This window comes from Olea europaea, unplaced genomic scaffold (assembly GCF_002742605.1).
Source record: "Olea europaea var. sylvestris unplaced genomic scaffold, O_europaea_v1 scaffold2213, whole genome shotgun sequence".
Lineage (NCBI taxonomy): Eukaryota > Viridiplantae > Streptophyta > Magnoliopsida > Lamiales > Oleaceae > Olea > Olea europaea.
This window is the reverse complement of record NW_019240157.1, coordinates 79,088-98,851: the sequence shown is the minus strand read 5'-3', so window position 1 is coordinate 98,851 and position 19,764 is coordinate 79,088. Positions and strand designations below refer to the sequence as shown.

Below are 19,764 nucleotides of genomic sequence, written 5' to 3'. Positions count from 1 at the left end.
CACTCAAGCATGATGTGTTCCGCAAGTTAAGAACTCTACTTGGAGGATCAAAATCAAGTTTAAGGGGGGATGTTGAGTAGTAAACTTGATTTTTGGACTAAATAATATGGGTTTAAGGATTTTGCTTATAGGCCCAAATCAATTAAAAGGCCCAACATGCATAGCATTTCTAGAAGCATTATCTAGAAAAATCTATATAAATATCTACTAGAAAAATCTATATAAATATCTAAGTAAGATATGTAGTTTTATAAAGAATATCTAGAGAATTCTAGGAAAATATCTTGATATGTGGTCTAGGTGTCTCTAGAAAATGTGTGGACTAGAATCTTCTTGTAAACACTATATAAAGGGGTAGTGCCCTCCATTTTGTAACAAGCCAAAAAGTGTGTAAAGTCTTGAATTTGAGAAATACAAGTTTCCTTTTTTCACTTCCTTCTTCCTATTAAGTATTGTCCTCTTAAAAGCCTTAGTCAATCCAAGTTAATAAACCCATCTTTCATCCAACAGTAGCAAGTTCTTAAAGTCTTTGCCATGTAATCTAGCAATCTAGTCGTTAGCGAGCCGCAAATTCTGCATATACAAGAGAAATACGTAAATCAAAGTACAGTCTTAATAAACATTCTAACTCCAAGCATTTCTATGTGTGAATGTTAAGGAGAGGTATATTTTATAATCTTGCTGTGCATCTCCTAAAGTATTATATTTTTCCACGTTTTCTTCTTATTTTTGAAATTCTGTAGTGATGAGGATCTGGATAGAATTCCTTCCCTTTCTTTTTCCTACTATTTTTTGCTCATGTTTGGGAATTGAGGGGGTGTACAGATTGGGCCTTTTTCTCCTGAGGTATTTCTTATACACATTATTTTTGTCAACGGAAAGAAAGATTACATTACCATCTTTATGTGATTGTATTTTGGAATGATTGTATATTACTATATTAGGTCAATTACTTACCATAGATGTATATATATTTTAATTTCTATATAATGGGAGAATCCCGAAAACGAACGATATTTAGCCTTTGAAAATTAACATGGTATCAGCGCTTACCCATAAAATCAATTGCTAAATCTTTGAGTTTCTATCTTCGGTATGGTTTCTCGAGTTGAATCTTCTTGGTCGACCAATCGGTGGTCGACGTCTTTGTTGGTGTAGACCGTCATCTTCAATGTGGGAGTTGTGGTGCTTTGTTGTAGCATGAGGCAATTGTGATTGTATCTTCAGCTGCAGGAGTCGATTACGTGGATGCGATTGGTGGGTAACCGGAGTTGAATTTCAGGTGACTGTGAGGACGATTGAAGCCTCACTGTGGTTTTTCCGACGCGTCTCTGCCTTTTTGGTTATCTGGTCTGTCTTCATCTTGGGCCTAGTGGTGGTGTCTGCTTCGTTGGTTTGTTGATTGGGTTTTGTGTGTGAGGCCCAATTGTTATTTGTTTATTTATTTGGGCTATTAACTCTAGTGTGTGGACTATCCTTTGTGATTGGAATTTTTTTAGTTGAGCTATTGTCCTACACTAAGGAGCTATGTCGGTTGAAGCCTTTTGCGTTAAATTTATAGGAAAGAATTACCATGTATGGAAATTCCAATTCAAGATGTTTTTAAAAGGGAAGGAACTTTGGGGCCATATTGAAGGATCCTCTAGAGTGCCTGAGGATGCTAAAGATCTCAATGCATGGGAAGCGAAAGATGTTTGAATTATTTCTTGGATTTTGGGATTTATGGAAGCACATATGGTGAATAGTTTACGATCTTTCACTACTGCTAAGGAAATGTGGGAATATTTAAGACGAATTTATTATCAGGACAACAATGTACGGCGACTTCAGTTGGAGTTAGAGATTGCCAACTATACTCAAGGCAATCTTATGATAGAGCAATACTACTCTGGTTTTCTAAGCTTGTGGTGTGAGTACAGCAGCTCTATCGGCTTTCCAAGAGGTTCAAGAAGTTAGTAAGTGGGATCAATTTCTTATGAAATTACGACCTGAAATAGAAGTGCTAGGGCAAATTTATTAAATCGTGATCCGGTTCTCTCTTTAGATATATGCTTGGGTGAACTTCTACGTGAGGAGCAACGATTGGCTATACAAACTGCCATAGGAGCCGATATATCTTCCGATGTGGTGAATGTTGCATATGTGGCGCAAGGATGGGGAAAAGGTAAACTTCAGCGCTTCTACTGTAAAGGATATGGTCATATTGCTCGCAATTGTCCTCAGAAAATTTGCAATTACTGTAAGCAACCGGAGCACCTCATCAAGGATTGTACTATACGACCTCCAAATCGAAAAGCTCAGGCATTTCAGGCTAATGTTCAGGGACCTACTCCCACGATCTCCCAAGCAAGTACCAGTCCATCGGTTTTTACCCCAGAAATGGTTCAACAAATGATTATTTCCACCTTCTCTGCCTTGGGCTTACAAGGTAAAGACCAAGTTATCTCTTCTCCTTGGTTTGTTGATTCGAGGAAGTCAAATCATATGACAGGTAGTTCTAACTCATTGCATAACATCAGAAGTTATATTGGCACACAAAACATTCAGATTGCTAATGGCAGTACCCTCACAATTACTGCTATTGGGTTCTCCTTTGATAATGTTTTTATATCTCCGAGATTATCTACTAACTTGATTTTGGTTGATCAATTAGTTGATAATAACTGTGATGTGCATTTCTCTCGTGCTGGTTGTCTTGTGTAGGATTGGGGAAGGTGATCGCGAAGGGGCCTAAAATTGGAAGATAGTTTCCATTACAGTTTAATATTTCTACTGCTTTATCTTTAGCCTGTATTGATGTCAGACTTAAGCATGAAATTTGGCATAAAAGGCTAGGACATCCGAATACTCTAATTTTGTCTGATTTGTTGAAGTGTGGTTTTTTGGATAATAAAGATCAATCTCAGTTTTCTAATTTATCTTTCAATTGTGATGCTTGTAAACTTGGGAAAAGTAAAATTCTTCCATTTCCAACTCATGGTAGCTGTGCTAATAAATGCTTTGAAATTATTCATAGTGATGTGTGGGGTGTGACACCCATCACTTCACATACCCATTATAAGTATTTTGTGACGTTTATTGATTATTTCAGTCATTATAATTGAATATATTTTCTCCGTTCTAAAAGTGATTTCAATGCCAGTCTTCAGACTTTTCTCACTTACATTGAGACACAGTTTTCTTCTAATATTCAAATTCTGAGGTCCGATAATGGAGGTGAATATATGTCTCATCAGTGCCAGACATTGCTACAACAAAAGGGCGTTCTTTTTCAATGCTCTTGGCCATATATTCCTTAGCAAAACAGAGTAGCGGAGAGAAAAAATCGTCATTTGTTGGATGCTGTCAGAGTTTTGCTCCTAGAATCTTTGGTCCCACCTAAATTTTAGGTTGAAGCCCTCTCCACAGTTGTACATCTGATTAATCGACTTTCTGCTCAACATGTGAGTTTTGACTCACCTTATTTTCTCCTGTATGGCTCACATCCTAGCTATGAGATGTTGCATACTTTTGGTCGTGTCTGTTTTGTTTATTTGCCTAGACATGAACGTCATAAACTTGCTGCTCAATTTATACGGTGTGCTTTCATGGGTTACAATATTCCTTAGAAAGTTTTTGTTTGTTATAAAGGTGTTGCTAATCGATTCCGTATCTCTCGCAATGTGGTTTTCTTTGAGAATCAACATTACTTTCCACAACATGTATCATCTTCAGATTTGGGTCAGCTCATTAGCTTTGAGGATATATCTTAGCCTATCTAGCATTTCAAACCAGGTATGATATATCAGAGACGATGGCCCCCACCTTTATTGCCCCTTCTTGATCCTATTCCATACTGACACTCTTCGACGATCTACCCATGTTACTCAGCCTCCTAATCGGTATAATTTCTCTGCAACCTTATCTCATTTCATAGTTCCTAATTCTTAATCTCAGGCCGTTACTCAACCATGTTGGGAAAAGGATATGTAAGAACAACTTCAAGCACTTTAAGTTCAGCTCTAATGGATCACTAGATCGATATAAAGCTCGACTAGTGGCTCTTGGTAATCGTCAAGAATATGGAGTAGATTATGAAAAGACTTTTTCCCTTGTAGCCAAAAAGACAACGGTTCGCATCGTCATTGCTATAGCTGCCTCCAAGGGATGGTCTTTATGACAGATGGATGTTAAGAATGCTTTCTTACATGGTGACATTAAGGAGGAGATTTATACGACGCCACCTCCAGGTCTCTTCTCGCTGCCCTCTTCTGATATTTGTAAGCTAAAACGCTCGCTTTATGGGTTAAAATAGGCTCTTCGTGCTTGGTTCGACAAATTTCGTTCTACTCTCCTTGGTTTTTCATTTACTCAAAGTCAATATGATTCGTCTCTCTTTATTTCCAACACCAAGGCTAGTATGATGCTTTTTCTTGTCTATGTGGATGATATAGTTATTAAGGGGATTGACTTTGCATTGATATCTCATCTTCAAGAACGTCTTAAGGACTCTTTTTATATGAAGGATTTGGGTCCTTTACAGTATTTTTTAGGCCTTGAGGTTCATTCGAGTCCAACCGGGACTTACCTACATCAACATAAGTATACAAAGGAGCTGATTAACCTAGCTGGACTTCAAGATGGTAGATCTGTTGATAATCCTATAGAGGTGAACGTGAAATATCGCAAGGAGGAGGGTGATCTTCTTCCTGATCCCTTATTATATCGACAATTGGTGGGTAGTTTAAATTACCTCACTATTACACGACCAGATATCTCATTCCCTGTCTAGCAAGTTTGCCAATTTATGCAAGCCCCACGACACCTCCACTTGGCCACAGTTCGTTGCATTATTCGATACTTGTTTGGTGCACCTAATAAGGGTCTTTTCTTTCCTATAAACACTCCTCTTGATCTAGTTGGTTATAGTGATGTCGACTGGGCCGGATGTGCATATAGTCGTCAGTTAATTACAAGATGGTGTATGTTTCTTGGGAGTGCGCTTGTTTCATGGCTAAGTAAGAAACAAGATCGTATCTCTAAATCCTCCACCGAGTCTGAGTATCATGCTATGTCTTCTGCTTGCTCTGAGATTGTTTGGCTTCAAAGTCTTCTGTCGGAGCTCGGTTGTCCATGGCTTATGCCTACTCCTATCTATGCTGATAACACTAGTGTCATTCAAATTACTGCTAATCCTGTGTTTAATGAACGTACTAAGCACATTGAAGTGGATTGTCACTCTATACGAGAAGCTTATGATGGTTGTTTGATTACTTTTCCACGTCACAACTGATGTTCAAATTGCCGATTTGTTTATCAAGGTGATGACTCGTCAATGGCATCAGTTTCTTGTCAGCAAATTGATACTTCTTGATCATTCAATATCAATTTGAGGGGGAATGTTAATGAAAAGAAAGATTATAGTACCATCTTTATGTGATTGTATTTTGGAATAATTGTATATTACTATATTAGGTCAATTACTTACCATAGATGCATATATTTCAATTTCTATATAATGGGAGAATCCCGAAAAGGGACGATATTCAGCCTTTGAAAATTAACATTGTTTGTAGTGAAGAACCACATATCAATCAGGAAATAAGCAAAATGCTATCCAAGGGATCATAATTAAATTCAAGTATATGATTCCATGACATACTATTTCAATGCCAATGAATCAGATGACACTGCTAAAATATTTTATGATTCAAAACAACTTACATTTACAAAAATATAATTACAATAGTACTAAATGGTAAATATAATAAATTTTAAGAACGTAAACTTGTGTATATATCCAAATCCCATGCCAGATTCATCATTCATTATCTGCCCACAACATATGCACATCCCTCCAATGATACCAGGATGTGTACACATATTCTTCTTTGGAGATGATCCTGCACCAGGATAATGCAACAGAAAGAACATTTTTCAGAAAATGAATAAACTTCAAGTAGAAAATTGGAACCTAAGTGATTAAGTTAATAAATGTAGATGAAGTCCTAAATAGTTCATGTCTTTTGAGGAAAGATTACGGGAGAGACAAAAGTCGTATCCTCAATAGAAAATGAAACTATAAAGAGCAGAAATGGTAAAGAGGTATTGAAGTGAGTGAGAGAGAATAGAATGCTGGATTTCAATAAAGAATTGCAACTAGAATTCACTTAGGCAACTAATATAGAAAGTATCACCTAAAGTTTGAGGTGCTTCTCCTTGAGATTTGGAGCTTTGTGAATCTACAATTTCTTCATATACCTCAACCTTGTGCCTCTGAATTTACAAGAATAATAGGCATCGAGATAAAACATAAATATGAAGAGGCGAAAGCAAAAATAGACTGATGTTATTCATCCAAAAAAATGAAATGTAAATACCATCAGAAACTGAATAAACCATAAGTTTCATCAGCATAATAATTTACCTGTAACTAAAAACATTATACAGAAGTTGGTTCATCCTGCACATGACCTCTTCTATGAATAGCTAGTCTTACAGACAGCAATTTATCCAAAGTAGGAGAGAGACACACCACACAATGCAATAGCAAAATAAGATTAAATCGTATATTAATAATTTAATTTCAGCAAGAAGCTGAATTGAAAATTCAACATCCAGAAAAATTTAATACAAATTAGGAAGGGAAGTCCAGAGGATCATTCTAGTGGGTGTTTTCAGTTGGATCTAACTTATCACTAGCAGTTTCTAACACTTTCTGACAACTCGAGAGACATGTTCTGAGGTTTCTGAGAACACACTAACCACATAAAAGATAGGAAGAACTTTATCTGTTTTAAAGATAAATATTACACTTAAACACTCTACACAGAAAGACTAATGGCACATTAGGCTTTCTTGTTGTTTTTCAAGTTATACAAAAGGTGTTGAAGTAATGGATATCTATTACTGAATGAAGCTAGCAGTATGTTGCAGCTCATTTCACGACACAATAATTTTGGACAAGTAAATATACAACACGAGGATTTATCTTTTAGATATATTGGTCACAATGCCTTAACTAACATTAGGAGAAGGTTAAATATTATATCAAAGTGCTGGATCTTTTAGGCGTACTTATTCAAATGAATTTTAGCATGGCTACATTTACAGTACTAGAGAGTAGCTTGGTGTGTTTTTGCTCTATATTGATCGTGATTTTCCTACATTTTAGCTTCAAAACTTAGGGAATGCATACGATTAGATTGCACTGCCCATCCAAACCCCAAAGGCCATATGTTATTGTTCATCAAGTAACTGATTCCATCGGTGCAGCAGCAGATTGCTTCATTCCCATCGACCAATTTAAGTACTTGTTAGAGTACCTCTGATGATTTGACTTATAGTCATCATTGTCATCAACAACATTTTCTACTTCTTTCTCTTCTATCGCTTCAAAATCAGGTGATGCATCAGCAGCATAACCCAACTCTGCATCTAGAGACCTTGCAAAGTCATCGCTGCTTGACGAATGTACTGGAGGATCCGCTGTTAAACTCATCTGACAATTGTAACAAAAAATATAATATAAGATAATTTGAATGTCAAGCAATGCATAATGCAGCTACATGTCAAATATTGGCATAAGCAAGGAAAAAAGGAAAAGAATTCTCTAGTGGAAAAAAAGAACTGTTTCAGAGGAGTAGGAACTAGTAGAAATCAACTGTGATACAAAACCTAAGCCTTCGGACTCGAAACAACCTAAATCAATCACTTTTCACTTTTCAGCTTATAAAAACAAGGATTTGTCTACAAGTACACAATACATTACATAATGCTTTACACTTGCTGAGCTGGCGTCTTCCTCAGTCAAAAATTTTTTTGAGTCAATTTCTCGCCAAATTAAAATAATAATAAAAATAAATAAAAAAAAGTCAGATTTGTCTAAAGAAACCCTTCCCTCCATCATGTATCCTTCGACTTCATTTTAGAGACAAACAAATGGAAGATGAGGAGGAACTACAGTCACAATATTTGGAAAATGAAGCCGACGAAATCGATGCTGGAAGATTTGACGCCGGCGAGTACAATGATTTGAGCCCAACACATTTTCCCCCGTTAGTTGCAAGTGAGTCGTTTTCTCGAGTGAGTGAGAATGAAAACACGTACCCGTTACTCGAAGGTAATGACATCAATGCCGACGATCTTGAGGTCGACGAGATCGCAGCCGACGATTTTGATGGCGAGGAGAACGCAAGTACCCATTATTTTTTATTTTTAAAAATCTTATATTGTGCACATTATTGAACTAAACAGTGACGAACACCCAAATATATTTTGTAGTCTCTAAGCATTTGTCAGGATCTGAAATTGTAATTCATTTTAGTTCTTCAAACATTTATTTCCATTCAAAAGAAAAAAGGAAAAGAAAAAACTGTCTTTTCATCTCTGTAGTTCAAAAAGGATAAATATTAAAAAAAATAAAAATAAATGGAAGCCCTCTTAGATTCCAAGTTGTTCTTGCTCTGTGCATTGTTGATTTCAGTTGTATAGTCTATACATTACAGTGTTATTTATGACAAGAAATCTCTTATTATTGTATCAATTGTATCAATTGCAGTCCATACATTGCAGTTTGTGCATTTATATGTTTTTGGTTTGAGGAAATTTATGTGCAGGTTGTGAAGGAATTGACATTATTGTGCCAAGGCCCGGAATGAAGTTCAAAGACTAAAATGAAAATTTTGAATTTTACAAGAAGTATGCATACCAAGTCGGGTTTCCTGTCAGAAAAAGAAATTCAAGGAAGGGTGAAAACGGGATAGTACGATATGTATGCTTCACATGTAGTCGAGAAGGACGACGAACCATTGCTACAAGTTCTTCTTTAAATCCTCAGCCAACAATCCAAACTGGATGTAAAGCGAGGGTGACAGCATGTTCGGAGATAGGTGATATGTTTTTGGTTCGACAAAATTTATGTGCAGGTTATGAAGGAATTGAAATTATTGTGCCAAGGTCTGGAATGAAGTTCAAAGACGAAAATAAAATTTTTAATTTTACAAGAAGTATGCATACCAAGTTGGGTTTCCTGTCAGAAAAAGAAATTCAATGAAGGGTGAAGACGGGATAGTACGATATGTATGCTTCACATGTAGTCGAGAAGGACAACGAACCACTACTACAAGTTCTTCTTTAAATCCTCAGCTAATAATCCAAATTGGATGTAAAGCAAGGATGACAATATGTTCGGAGATAGGTGGAACATGGCGTATTAACACTGTCTATCTCGAGCACAATAATAGAACAAGCCCATCTAAATCGAGGTTATATCAATGTAATCACGAAATTAGTGTTCGCATAAGAAGACAGCTTGAAATAAATGACATAGCTGAAATTCCATTGCACAAAAGCTTTAACTCTGGTGTAGTTGAAGCCGGTGGATATGATAAGATGGCATGCGTTGAAAAAGATTGTAGAAATTTTATTGACAAAGTGCAACGGTTAAGGCTTGGTGAGGGAGACGCCATTGCAATTCAAGCCTTTTTCTCAAGAATGCAAACAAGTACTCCTAGCTTCTATTTTAGTATAGATTTGGATAAAGATTGTCGGTTGAGGAATGTGTTTTGGGCGGATAACAAATGCAGAGAAGCCTATAAGGAATTTGGTGGCGTGGTCACTATTAACACCACATACTTGACCAACAAGTACGATATGCCCTTCGCTCCATTTGTTGGAGTTAATCATCATGGCTAATCAACACTTCTTGGATGTGGCCTAATTTCGAATGAAGATACTTGGACTTTTGTATGGTTGTTTAAGACATGATTGGAATGCATGCACGGTCAAGCTCCAAATGATATTATAACGGATCAAGATCGTGCTATGCAAAATGCAATTGAGATCGTCTTCCCAAACACGAGACACATATGGTGTTTGTGGCATATTTTAAAGAAGTTTCCAGAAAAGTTCGGCAACCATAAGTACAAAAATTCTATTCTTTCTAGTGTACACGGGTTGATGTATGATACACAAAGTCCTCTAGAGTTTGAGGAAAAATGGCATACGATGCTTGTACTTTATGAACTGCAAGAACATAGTTCGTTGATAGGACTTTACAATGATAGAAGGCGTTGGGTACCATGTTATTTGAAAAATTCATTTTGGGCTGGTATGTTGACCACCCAACGAAGCGAGGGCATAAATGTCTTTTTTGATGGATATGTTCATTCAAAAACTTCCCTGAAGTAATTTGTAGAACAATATGAACGGGCATTGAGAAGTAAAGTTGAAAAATAGTCTCAAGCTGATTTAAAATTATTTTCACAGATGGTCTCTTGTGCAACAAGGTATGATATAGAGAAATAGTTTCAATCAGTGTACATGATCTCTAAGTTCAAAGAGTTCCAGCAAGAGCTTATGGGGAAGGTGTATTGTGAGATCTTATCTGTGATGGACTCATATTTTGACTCCACTTACGAGGTTCGTGAGGATATCATTAGCGATGAAGGCATGAAGAAACAAATTTTCATAGTTTCATTTCGTAGGAAAAATTGTGAATTTGAATGTAGTTGCCACTTATTTGAGTTTAGAGGAATTATTTGCAAGCATGCAATCTCAGTTTTAATTCATAACGATGTGGTGTTAATTCCGGAGAGATATATATTGAAGAGGTGGAGACAAGAGACCGACCTTATATGAGGGTTCCCATCAAATATGATGGTTTTGTCAGTAGCGCTGAGCAAGTTAGATATGAGCAACTATGCAATACGTTTACCAAGTTAGTAGATGTGATAGCACATGACCAACAACGATGTAGGAGAATTATGGATTTGATCATGTTCGAAACAACAGAAACATCTCAGTCGAAGTGTATTAATGTGGGCTCTCAGTGTGTTGACTCAGTAGCATGTGCTAGCAGAAGCATATTGGATCCGAAGTACACGAAATGCAAAGAAGCCCCTAGAAACTTCCTAGAAAGGGCCATCTAGAAACTAGTTTGAGTAAATCTAAAAGTTCCCGAAAGGTATGAAATTCATTCAAACTTTGCAACATACTTTTAGCTTGCACAGTTGCTGAATTTTTTTTCCCATGTTGTACAGGTGCCCATGTGTAAAAGATAGGACAAAGGGGTTTCATCCACGTTCACCACTGAAGATGTTGGGACACGGGATAGCTTTGAAGTGTTGTGATGGCAATCAATAAATAGCAACATGATTTCTTTTGCGTTTTGGGGGGCTAAAGATGATGTTGTGCAATGTAGACAAATTTGGTTATGTGAATTTATGTACAATATTAGTTATCAATTGTATAAGTTTTTGGGTTCTTCTTAGGCGTTATGTAAGTTTTTGGGGCTAAAGATGATGTTGGGGGGCTGAATATTATCATGAATTTTTGCTCTCTTTTTTCCCCCATGAAATTTGTACTTGGAAGACTTGCCTACATAACTTGACTTCAATGCAATAAATTCTGGGATTTCAGTAATGATCAAAATTTAATTTGAACTTAAATCTAGAAATTGAATTTCTGAATCGGGTAGTAGATTTTAGAAATTGCATTGGTGGTATTTTGGGTGTAATGACTAATAATATGTTGGGACGCATCTAAAAAAAAATCTTGTGTCTCTGCATAGTGGTGATATTTAAGTACTAATGTGTGATCGATAAACTAAATGAGGTCCATAAAAATGATATTCATGTTCCAATTCACATGCATTTGTTAAATTAACTGGAAGAGGATATTATTTTTTTACCAGTTTATATCAAATATTCACATATGAAAGCTATAAATGACATGAGCAATATTATCTTTGCCAAAAGAAATTCTCATTGAATCAAACAAGTTTTAAACAAACCTACACCATTACAGTACACATAACCATCAACTTGCAAATTACATCCATAAACAACTACATCATACACAGTCCTACACTAACATTACACGGTAGCTTTCCTTCAATTGTCGTTGCCTTCCAAAACTCGTTTTCCCTTGCGAATAGTTATGCTGAACGAAATCTCCAAGTCATCTTCATTATTAGATACTTTAGTCAATTCTTTGAACATATGCGACAAATCATCGAACCGATCTTTAGGTTTCGGGACACCACTTGATTCACCTTCAATATGCAACTGATATTCTTCGGCGGGCAAAAGATTAGTCCACTTGAAATACCTGCAGTCTCGAGTACAACAACGGAACATCTTTCCCATGTTTTCAGTATTCTTTTCCACCTCCATCCATTTGACGAAACCCTCGCCACATTTTGGACATGCTCTCTTCTTGGGACATTCCAACGTGTGTCCTGGTTGTCTACAACTATGACAGATTCCTCTATTCTTGCTTGCCATCAAACAAGACTAATGCAACCACAAAATAACCAAATCAACAGCAAATTGTTCCAAGATACCAAATTGCATTGACAAATACAAGACCAATTAACATAAGATAAAAGGAACACTTGTACCGATTGTCTAGTTAACCTAACCAGCATTACTTAGCATCAACAAATAAGCATATTTATTTCACAGATTATTCTTTGCCCAATTGCGGTGACAAATCCATTTTTATACCCATACACTTATCATCAACAAATAAGCAAACGGAAATGGTAAGATTGACTGCACTAGTCACAAATCCATTTTTACAACTATAAACTTAACATCAACAACTATGCAAACACAAATGGCACGATTTGTTGCACTAATCAAAACACATTTTTATAACTATCAACTAAACATCAACAAATAAAATTATGAGCAAATTTATTCCCAAAAAAAGGCAAAAACATCGAATAACCAGATTTATTCCAAAAAAAAAAAAGTCAAATAACTGGAATGAACAGGAAAAAGTCTGCTTCGAACAACATATACTAACCTCGACGTCTTTCGATTCTTCACAATAGTATGAAGTGGACGCCGGTTAAGAGAGAAGGGCTCACGGTTCTTCAAACTGAAAAAATGGAAGAGAAGGAACTGTGCAAGGAGATCGAACTCTCGAATAACCAGATTTATTCCCAAAAAAAAAAAAAGTGAAAACATCGAATACTAGTAAAATCAGTTGTTGACTAAGCAAATTACAAGAAAGAAGTCGAACAACTAGAATGAACAGGAAAAAATCGGCTTCGAACAACATATACTAACCTCGATATCTTTCGATTCTTCACAATAGTATGAAGTGGACGCCGATTAAGAGAGAGAAGGGCTCACGGTTCTTCAAACTGAAAAAATGGAAGAGAAGGAACTGTGCCGGAGATTGAACTCTCGAAGAGAAGGGCTTTCGCAAATCAGAGAGAGGAGGAATTGTTTGTGCAAGCAAGATTCAATTTTGGGGAAGGAGTCTTTCTTTTAAAGTTCATTTCTCTCACGAGATTTTGGCAAGAAATTGACTCAAAAAAATTTTTTTGATAGAGGAAGACGCCAGTTCAGCAAGTGTAAAGCATTACATAATGTATTGTGTACTTGTAGAACTATAAATATAAATATAAGAACTTTACTAAACATTGTAAAAGTTCTTTCTTTTTATTTTTATTTGTCAAACTAACATTGGATTGAAATTTAATTTTGGCAAGAAATGTAAAACCCTAGTTTCTCAATACACCGCAATAACTGATAACACTCAAAAATATATGTTAAGCAAAGTGTATACTGCAATAACCAAAAGTTAGAGTGGAGGAGAAAGTGAAGATTGAGGGGATTCGCAAGGGTAAGTGGCTGGCAGTGATGTTGAGTTGTTGACGTGGCAATACCCTATTAGACGAATAGAGGGGGAGACTTTGTTGAGGTTATCTGTTGTTTCACGGCTTAAATTAATGAAACCAAAAAGTTAGATTCGGGCAGTGGCGGATTCAGCCTTGAGTTTGAATATGGACTACAATACAAATATACATGAATTTATCTTTAAAAATTAAAAAAAATAAAATAAAATAAAATAACTAAGAAAAAAGTAGATATTTCAGGGGCAGACATGGCTATAGCACGATCGAGCCCTTGTCTGAATCCGCCAGTGGATTCAAGTTCTAATGGGAATTTATAAAGGTTCCAAGTTTTGAACTAAAACTACAACTGAAATTGGAGTTGTATGCACAACATTTTCCTGACAAGTCGGAGATCTTGTAATTGTGTCGTCATGGTATCAGTTTTGAGCCTATGTGTATCTAGATTGTTAATTTCGGCCAATTATAATATTAACAATGAATTTGCAAGTACAAATTTTTTTTAAAAAAAGAATTGGTAAAAAAAGACAGCTGTCTTTATAAAAATTCTGTAGAAAAAATCACTAGCATTGTTCATTAATGAGACATTTAGGCAAATAGCACCAATTGAAATAAATAATAATAATAATAACAACAAAGACTTTTTTCAGTTTTTCCTATTGGTTTTCACTCCTTTTCCAGGGGTCCAGCTGACAAAAAGATAAATTTATCCTTCTCAATTCAATGGAAATAAACCACATTATTCAACCTAGTTTCATGAATGAAAAGATTCACAAAAGACCTTTGTACTCAAGAAATACAAAAGATCCCTCTGATTCCAAATTAAAAAAAGGACCATTTACTGGCAACTCAAATTTCATTAAGGAATTATTTACTTCTGTTTCATGTGATTCTAAATGAATTCATAACAATTTCAATAAAATATTTGGGTGAAAATGGAAAATCTAATCAATAAGATAAAAATAGGAAAATCAAATTCAGATCATATAGAAATAGAAAATGAGATAAAATGAAAAACTGAAAGAGTAAAAGTCCAAACCTTTTACTATTTCTTCAGGGATGAATGACAGTAGTGAGGCTGAACTTGCCGCCAAAGCACGAACCGCACCAGGAAGAGTGGAGAAGCTACTGTAGGGGCGACCAACGAGAGAGGAAAAAAAAACTCCGGTTAAAATTGGAGAGGATAGAAGCTACAATTTTGGAGAGGAGCGCGGGATAGGGTAGTAGAGATTTAGGGGGAAGAGGGAATGCAACTGAAAGTTATAATCAATTTCATTATGGTTAATTCTATATATTAATTATTGTTATTATTAAATTCTAAAGCATCATGTGAAGATTTTATATTAGTTTCCAAGAGAGATTTATGTATGGGTATTCAGCTACCGGAAAAGGAAAAATAAAAAATAAAAATTGGACATAGTATATTTTTTAGAATATATAATAAAAAATAGAAAATTTTGAATTTATGTGTAAAATTATTTCAAGGAAGAATATATTGTTAAAAATGAGTTTTTTTAAATAAAAAAAAGGGGTTAAAAAATGGGCTCAATCTTTTTGTGATTTGGTTGTATTTACAATTCCAAGGGAGATTTGTGTATGCGTAGGTTGCATTAATCATGGAGTGGACGTCTGATGTCCATTTATGCCATTCGATTTACTCTTCATTCAATTACAAATTGACACACTATAAAAAATTAAAATTGATGTTAAGATTGAAAAATTAAAATGGACGATGACTTTAATTTTCCATGATATGTTGATTTGTAATTGAACGAACAACAAATTAAACAATAAAACTAGATAGAAATGTCAGCTCTTAATCATGACCATGCCAAAGATTCAATGAAGAAGAAAATCCATATGTTAAAATGTCATCCAACTCAATTGTGAGTAGTCGGAAATGACAAATTATGACTCTAGGTAGCAAACAGTTGGACGGGAAATTAAGGGTGTGTTCTTTTTCTCGTTTTCAGCTAGTTTTTTGTTTTCGATTTTTCAAAACGGTGAAAATGTGTTCTCTTACCCATTTTTGAAAATGCGTTTTTGAAAACACAAAAAAAAAAAAATGTGAAAAAAATGGAAAACAACCAAAACGTCATTTTGGTTGTTTTCTATACAAAACTCCATAAAATTACAAAACACAAAAAATGCCTTTTGAAACACAAAACCAGATTTCATCACTTTCTTCAAATCCATTCTCTACCTTCTCTCTCTCTTGAACGCTGACTGTGGGTGATTGACGTTGACTATGGTTGGTCGCACACTTCAACCGGCGATGAAAGAAATGTGTCGGTTCCGACACCAGCGTGGGGACGCATGATGAAAGTAGTGTTGCAACCCAAAGGAGGCAACGCTGCTGTGGTTTGGGGTCGTCTCTGCTGGCGGTCGAAGAGAGAGTAGTTGCAGTTCATCTAGGTCGCGACGCTGGTGTGGTTTGGAGTCATCTCTGTCGACGGTCGAAGAGAGAGAAGCTCCAGTTCATCGCGATGGGTGATCAACGCTGCAAATTTGTCCAGAATTTGCCTTCTCTCGAGGGGGGTTTGTTTTTTGGATTTGCGAGGCAATGGGTGTTGATGGTGGTTGTAATGGTCTGTTTGTGGTGGTAGTGGTTGATAGTGGTGGTTGTCTTTGTCAACGGTGGTTGATGGTGGTGGACTTGGCGGGAAACACATTTTCTAAAATTTCAAAGAATTTCATAGTGAACTTGTTTTCCCTTTTTTTGTTTTCAGAAACGTTTCTCAAAATGTCTAACATAACGTATTTTCAACAATTTCAAAATACACACTCAAAACACAAAATTCAAAATGAGTTCAAAATTCAAAATTAGAAAACTAAAACACGAAGTGAATACACCCTAATCATTCCTCATTCGAAATACGTGAAAACAGGAACATAGAGTGGGGTGAGAATGTAGTTGGAAAAAAAGGTAAAGTTTGAGTGCGTGCCACTAGATTGCATATTTTGAACGAGTTGTTGATTATTTTGATTTCATCCTAAAGAAGCATAGGATCTTAAGTATATTTATGCGAAAGTGATTTTTTGAAGGATATGTAATTAAAAAGTATGGAAGAATAATATATATATTTTTTAATATTTGGTCGAAAACAAGGTTTATGAAAAAAAGGATTACTTTCAAACAAGGGCTAAATCTAGAAGAGAGAGAGATAAAAATTTATGTTTACATAAATAACAATGTTTCAACCCTCACGCTTCTTCTATTTTTGCCATGCAAGCCAATATCCTTGTGTATGAAATTGAGGATTTAGTAATGTGATTGCAAATGGCATCGATCTTGGTCAAATGGAAAGATCGATGTCTCTCACTAGACAAATTGATACAATCTAACTCAAGAGTGTCAAGTTCTCTTAATAGAAGATAAACGATGAAAATCATAATACATATTATATTAAAGGCTTACAAAATTCTATAATTATTTTACAAAGAGAATTATAATTTATTTGAGAGATTTTCTTTTATTTACTAGAACTTCATCTATTAGTACTAGATTTTTCATTTTAAACACCTTTTGATAATTGAATAAACATATTTCTCTCACATCTCTCTTTATCTATTCTCTCCCATTTCTTCTATCTTCTTCCTCTCTTCTCTTCTCTTCTCCTCCCCTTCTCTTTTTCTATTCTTCTATAGTCTCGGTTCTTGTACGAGACGCCGTCATCAAAAGGCCCAACAAAACTTGAAATCCACGTGGTAATAAACTAAGAAAAACACCTTTCATTGAATCTTCTTCGATGGAAAATTTATAGAATCTTTTCAGATCCAACTTTCCATCGCTATGCCCCTCCAAAATTTTTGTGCAAATTCTTTTGCCAACCAAGGAAGTGAATGTATCTATGCCAGATTGTCCATATAAACTGGGGAATTGACTTCAAACATTGATATTGGATGTATAATTCAAGAATACAAGTGATTAAGTCAAAATATCTCGAAAATTTAAATAGTGAAATGAGAATTCTTGAATTATATATTGTTCCAATAAAGTAAGAACAGATTCATACACAATATTGAAATGTCCATTGCACAGATGCCAAAAAAAGAAAAACGAAAAAACACTCAAACAACTTCTAGGATCTCATCCAAGCCGTAGTTGTTTGTCGAAACGTTAGCATAATTCACTTTGTTAAATCGCACAACAACCGGGTAGCGAGTCTTAGGATCCTGAAAATTATCAAAACCATATGAATATCAGAAACAAATATGCTGGAAACACATGGAAATCTTCACACAATAAACTTAATTAGTCACACTCATTACCTGGTCAACAGCTACAACTGAACCAACACCCTTGTACCAGTAGGACTCCTTGCGAAGGATTCTAACCTGTATTTATATTATGTTAGAATATTTTGAATGAATATTTTGAATGATGAATGAAAAGTTAGTTACGTTTTGAATGTTCACTACATCAGTTTCATCAGTTTGAATGCATGTTGAATGCTGTCAGTTTCATCATTTTGAATGCATGTTGAATGCGTATGAAAACATCAGTAACTTCCCATTTGAAATATGTCGGTTTCACCCTATTCATTCATCCATGTTGTAACTTCCCATTTGAAATATGTCGATTTCACCCTATTCATTCATTCATGTTGTAACTCCCTATTCAATGTATTTATGAGCAAGCTCCTCCTATATTAGTATAAATAGAGGATCATTCTAGACTAGAAAAAACAACAAAAAAGAAAACACAACAAAGGAAAAAAAAAGTTCAGTTTCCTCCTCCATTTTCAGCAGCCCCGATTTTTTTTTCTTTTCTTTGCTAAAATTCTTTGAGAGATAGACACAGCTAGTTCGTAGGTCGGTAACGTTGTGCAGCGTAAACCGTCAACCGATTGTATCCTGGGAATCGAACACCGATTAACACCTCTTGCACTCCGGTGAGGCGGCGAATTCGATTTAAGGAAACCGTGTAGACACGGGCCTTCGATTTTGATTGATTTATTCTGATTCTCCAATTTTTCCCTACATATTATATTATGAACTGCTATGTTACCTTGACAAGAAAACGTTAAAAAGTCATGCAGCTATTACACACCTTGGTTCCTCTCTTGGGTCCAATAGGAGGCGGCTTGGCCGCTGGAGCAGTGGCAGCAGCGGGTGCGGCTGCCTCCTCGGCCCGTACTGTCAGCCTTGAGTTGCTGTTTTTTCTTGAAGTGAAAAGTAACACGCTGCTTCGAGGCGTGCCTGTGCCGGAGATGACATTTGGTGTCGCCAAAAATCCTGAGGCAGCAGAAGCCATGCTGCAACTTGCCATGATTTTCGTTTTTCCTCTAGAAACTCTCTGCGTGTGTGTGTCAAGAAATAAAAGAATGCAGATCAAAGATTTTGGATAAGGTGAACAAGTAATGACATAACAAAGACGATATTCAAGAATCTATAGGAGGTGTTTCAATTGCTGTAGCCAATAGTATGCTGCCATTTGTGTGCCATATCTCATCTTGTGGATAAATGACGCAACATGTCATCCATTGATGGTATTCATTTCTGTCAACCCAATAATTTATTGACATATCATTTTAAATTAACGTGTTTAATTTTTCTTTCACTGCCACTAGTATTTAGAAATAGGTGTAAACTAATGTGTCAATAAATTATTTGTGGACAGCAAGTTGGAGAGCCAATTTGGACAATAGATCTGCCATCCTTCATTTCGATTAAGTTTTAAAATTTTACTTATACGTAAATAGGTATTCATTAACCCTTGTTTGACTAAGGGATTATAAGTTGGTGGATCCCATAAAATAAAATGTGTGGTTGAAAAATAAATAGAACTCTTAAATCCAATGAAATTTGATTAGTTTAAAGTTGCAAAAAAAAAAAGAAAGAAAGAAAGAAAACTGGGGCTAAATTTTCATTTTTCTTAACAAATTTTGTCTAATTTACATTTAACATGTCATTATAATTCAAATGGTTTGGGATCTATAAAAGAATTTTAAAGTCACGACAAAGCTTGATTCACGCAGATAGAATCGAGCAAGAATAATGATACGCACTGATCACAATTTGAAGAAAAAATCGAAGAAATAACTCTCAATTTATTACCAAGAGAGACAAAACCTAATTCTCATTTTTAATTAAAATATATATATATATATATATATATATATATATATATA

The 19,764-nt window shown here is 35.5% G+C and overlaps 2 protein-coding genes across 2 annotated transcripts; one reads left to right on the top strand and one right to left on the bottom strand.

Annotated features, from left to right (window-relative positions):
• Positions 1–4,162: 4,162 nt before the first annotated feature.
• LOC111380842 (uncharacterized mitochondrial protein AtMg00810-like) lies at positions 4,163–5,272 on the top strand. Its single transcript, XM_023004500.1, has 3 exons — positions 4,163–4,259; positions 4,434–4,714; positions 4,772–5,272. The coding sequence occupies exons 1-3, from the start codon at positions 4,163–4,165 to the stop codon at positions 5,270–5,272; spliced, it is 879 nt and encodes a 292-aa protein (XP_022860268.1).
• A 12,286-nt stretch (positions 5,273–17,558) lies between these two features.
• On the bottom strand, positions 17,559–19,062 carry LOC111380845 (photosystem I reaction center subunit IV B, chloroplastic-like). The gene is made up of 3 exons (XM_023004504.1): positions 18,684–19,062; positions 17,903–17,968; positions 17,559–17,806 (listed from the first exon to the last, which is right to left on the bottom strand). Exons 1-3 carry the CDS (start codon positions 18,900–18,902, stop codon positions 17,702–17,704), a joined length of 390 nt encoding a protein of 129 aa, XP_022860272.1. The 5' UTR covers positions 18,903–19,062; the 3' UTR covers positions 17,559–17,701.
• Between the last annotated feature and the right edge of the window lie 702 nt (positions 19,063–19,764).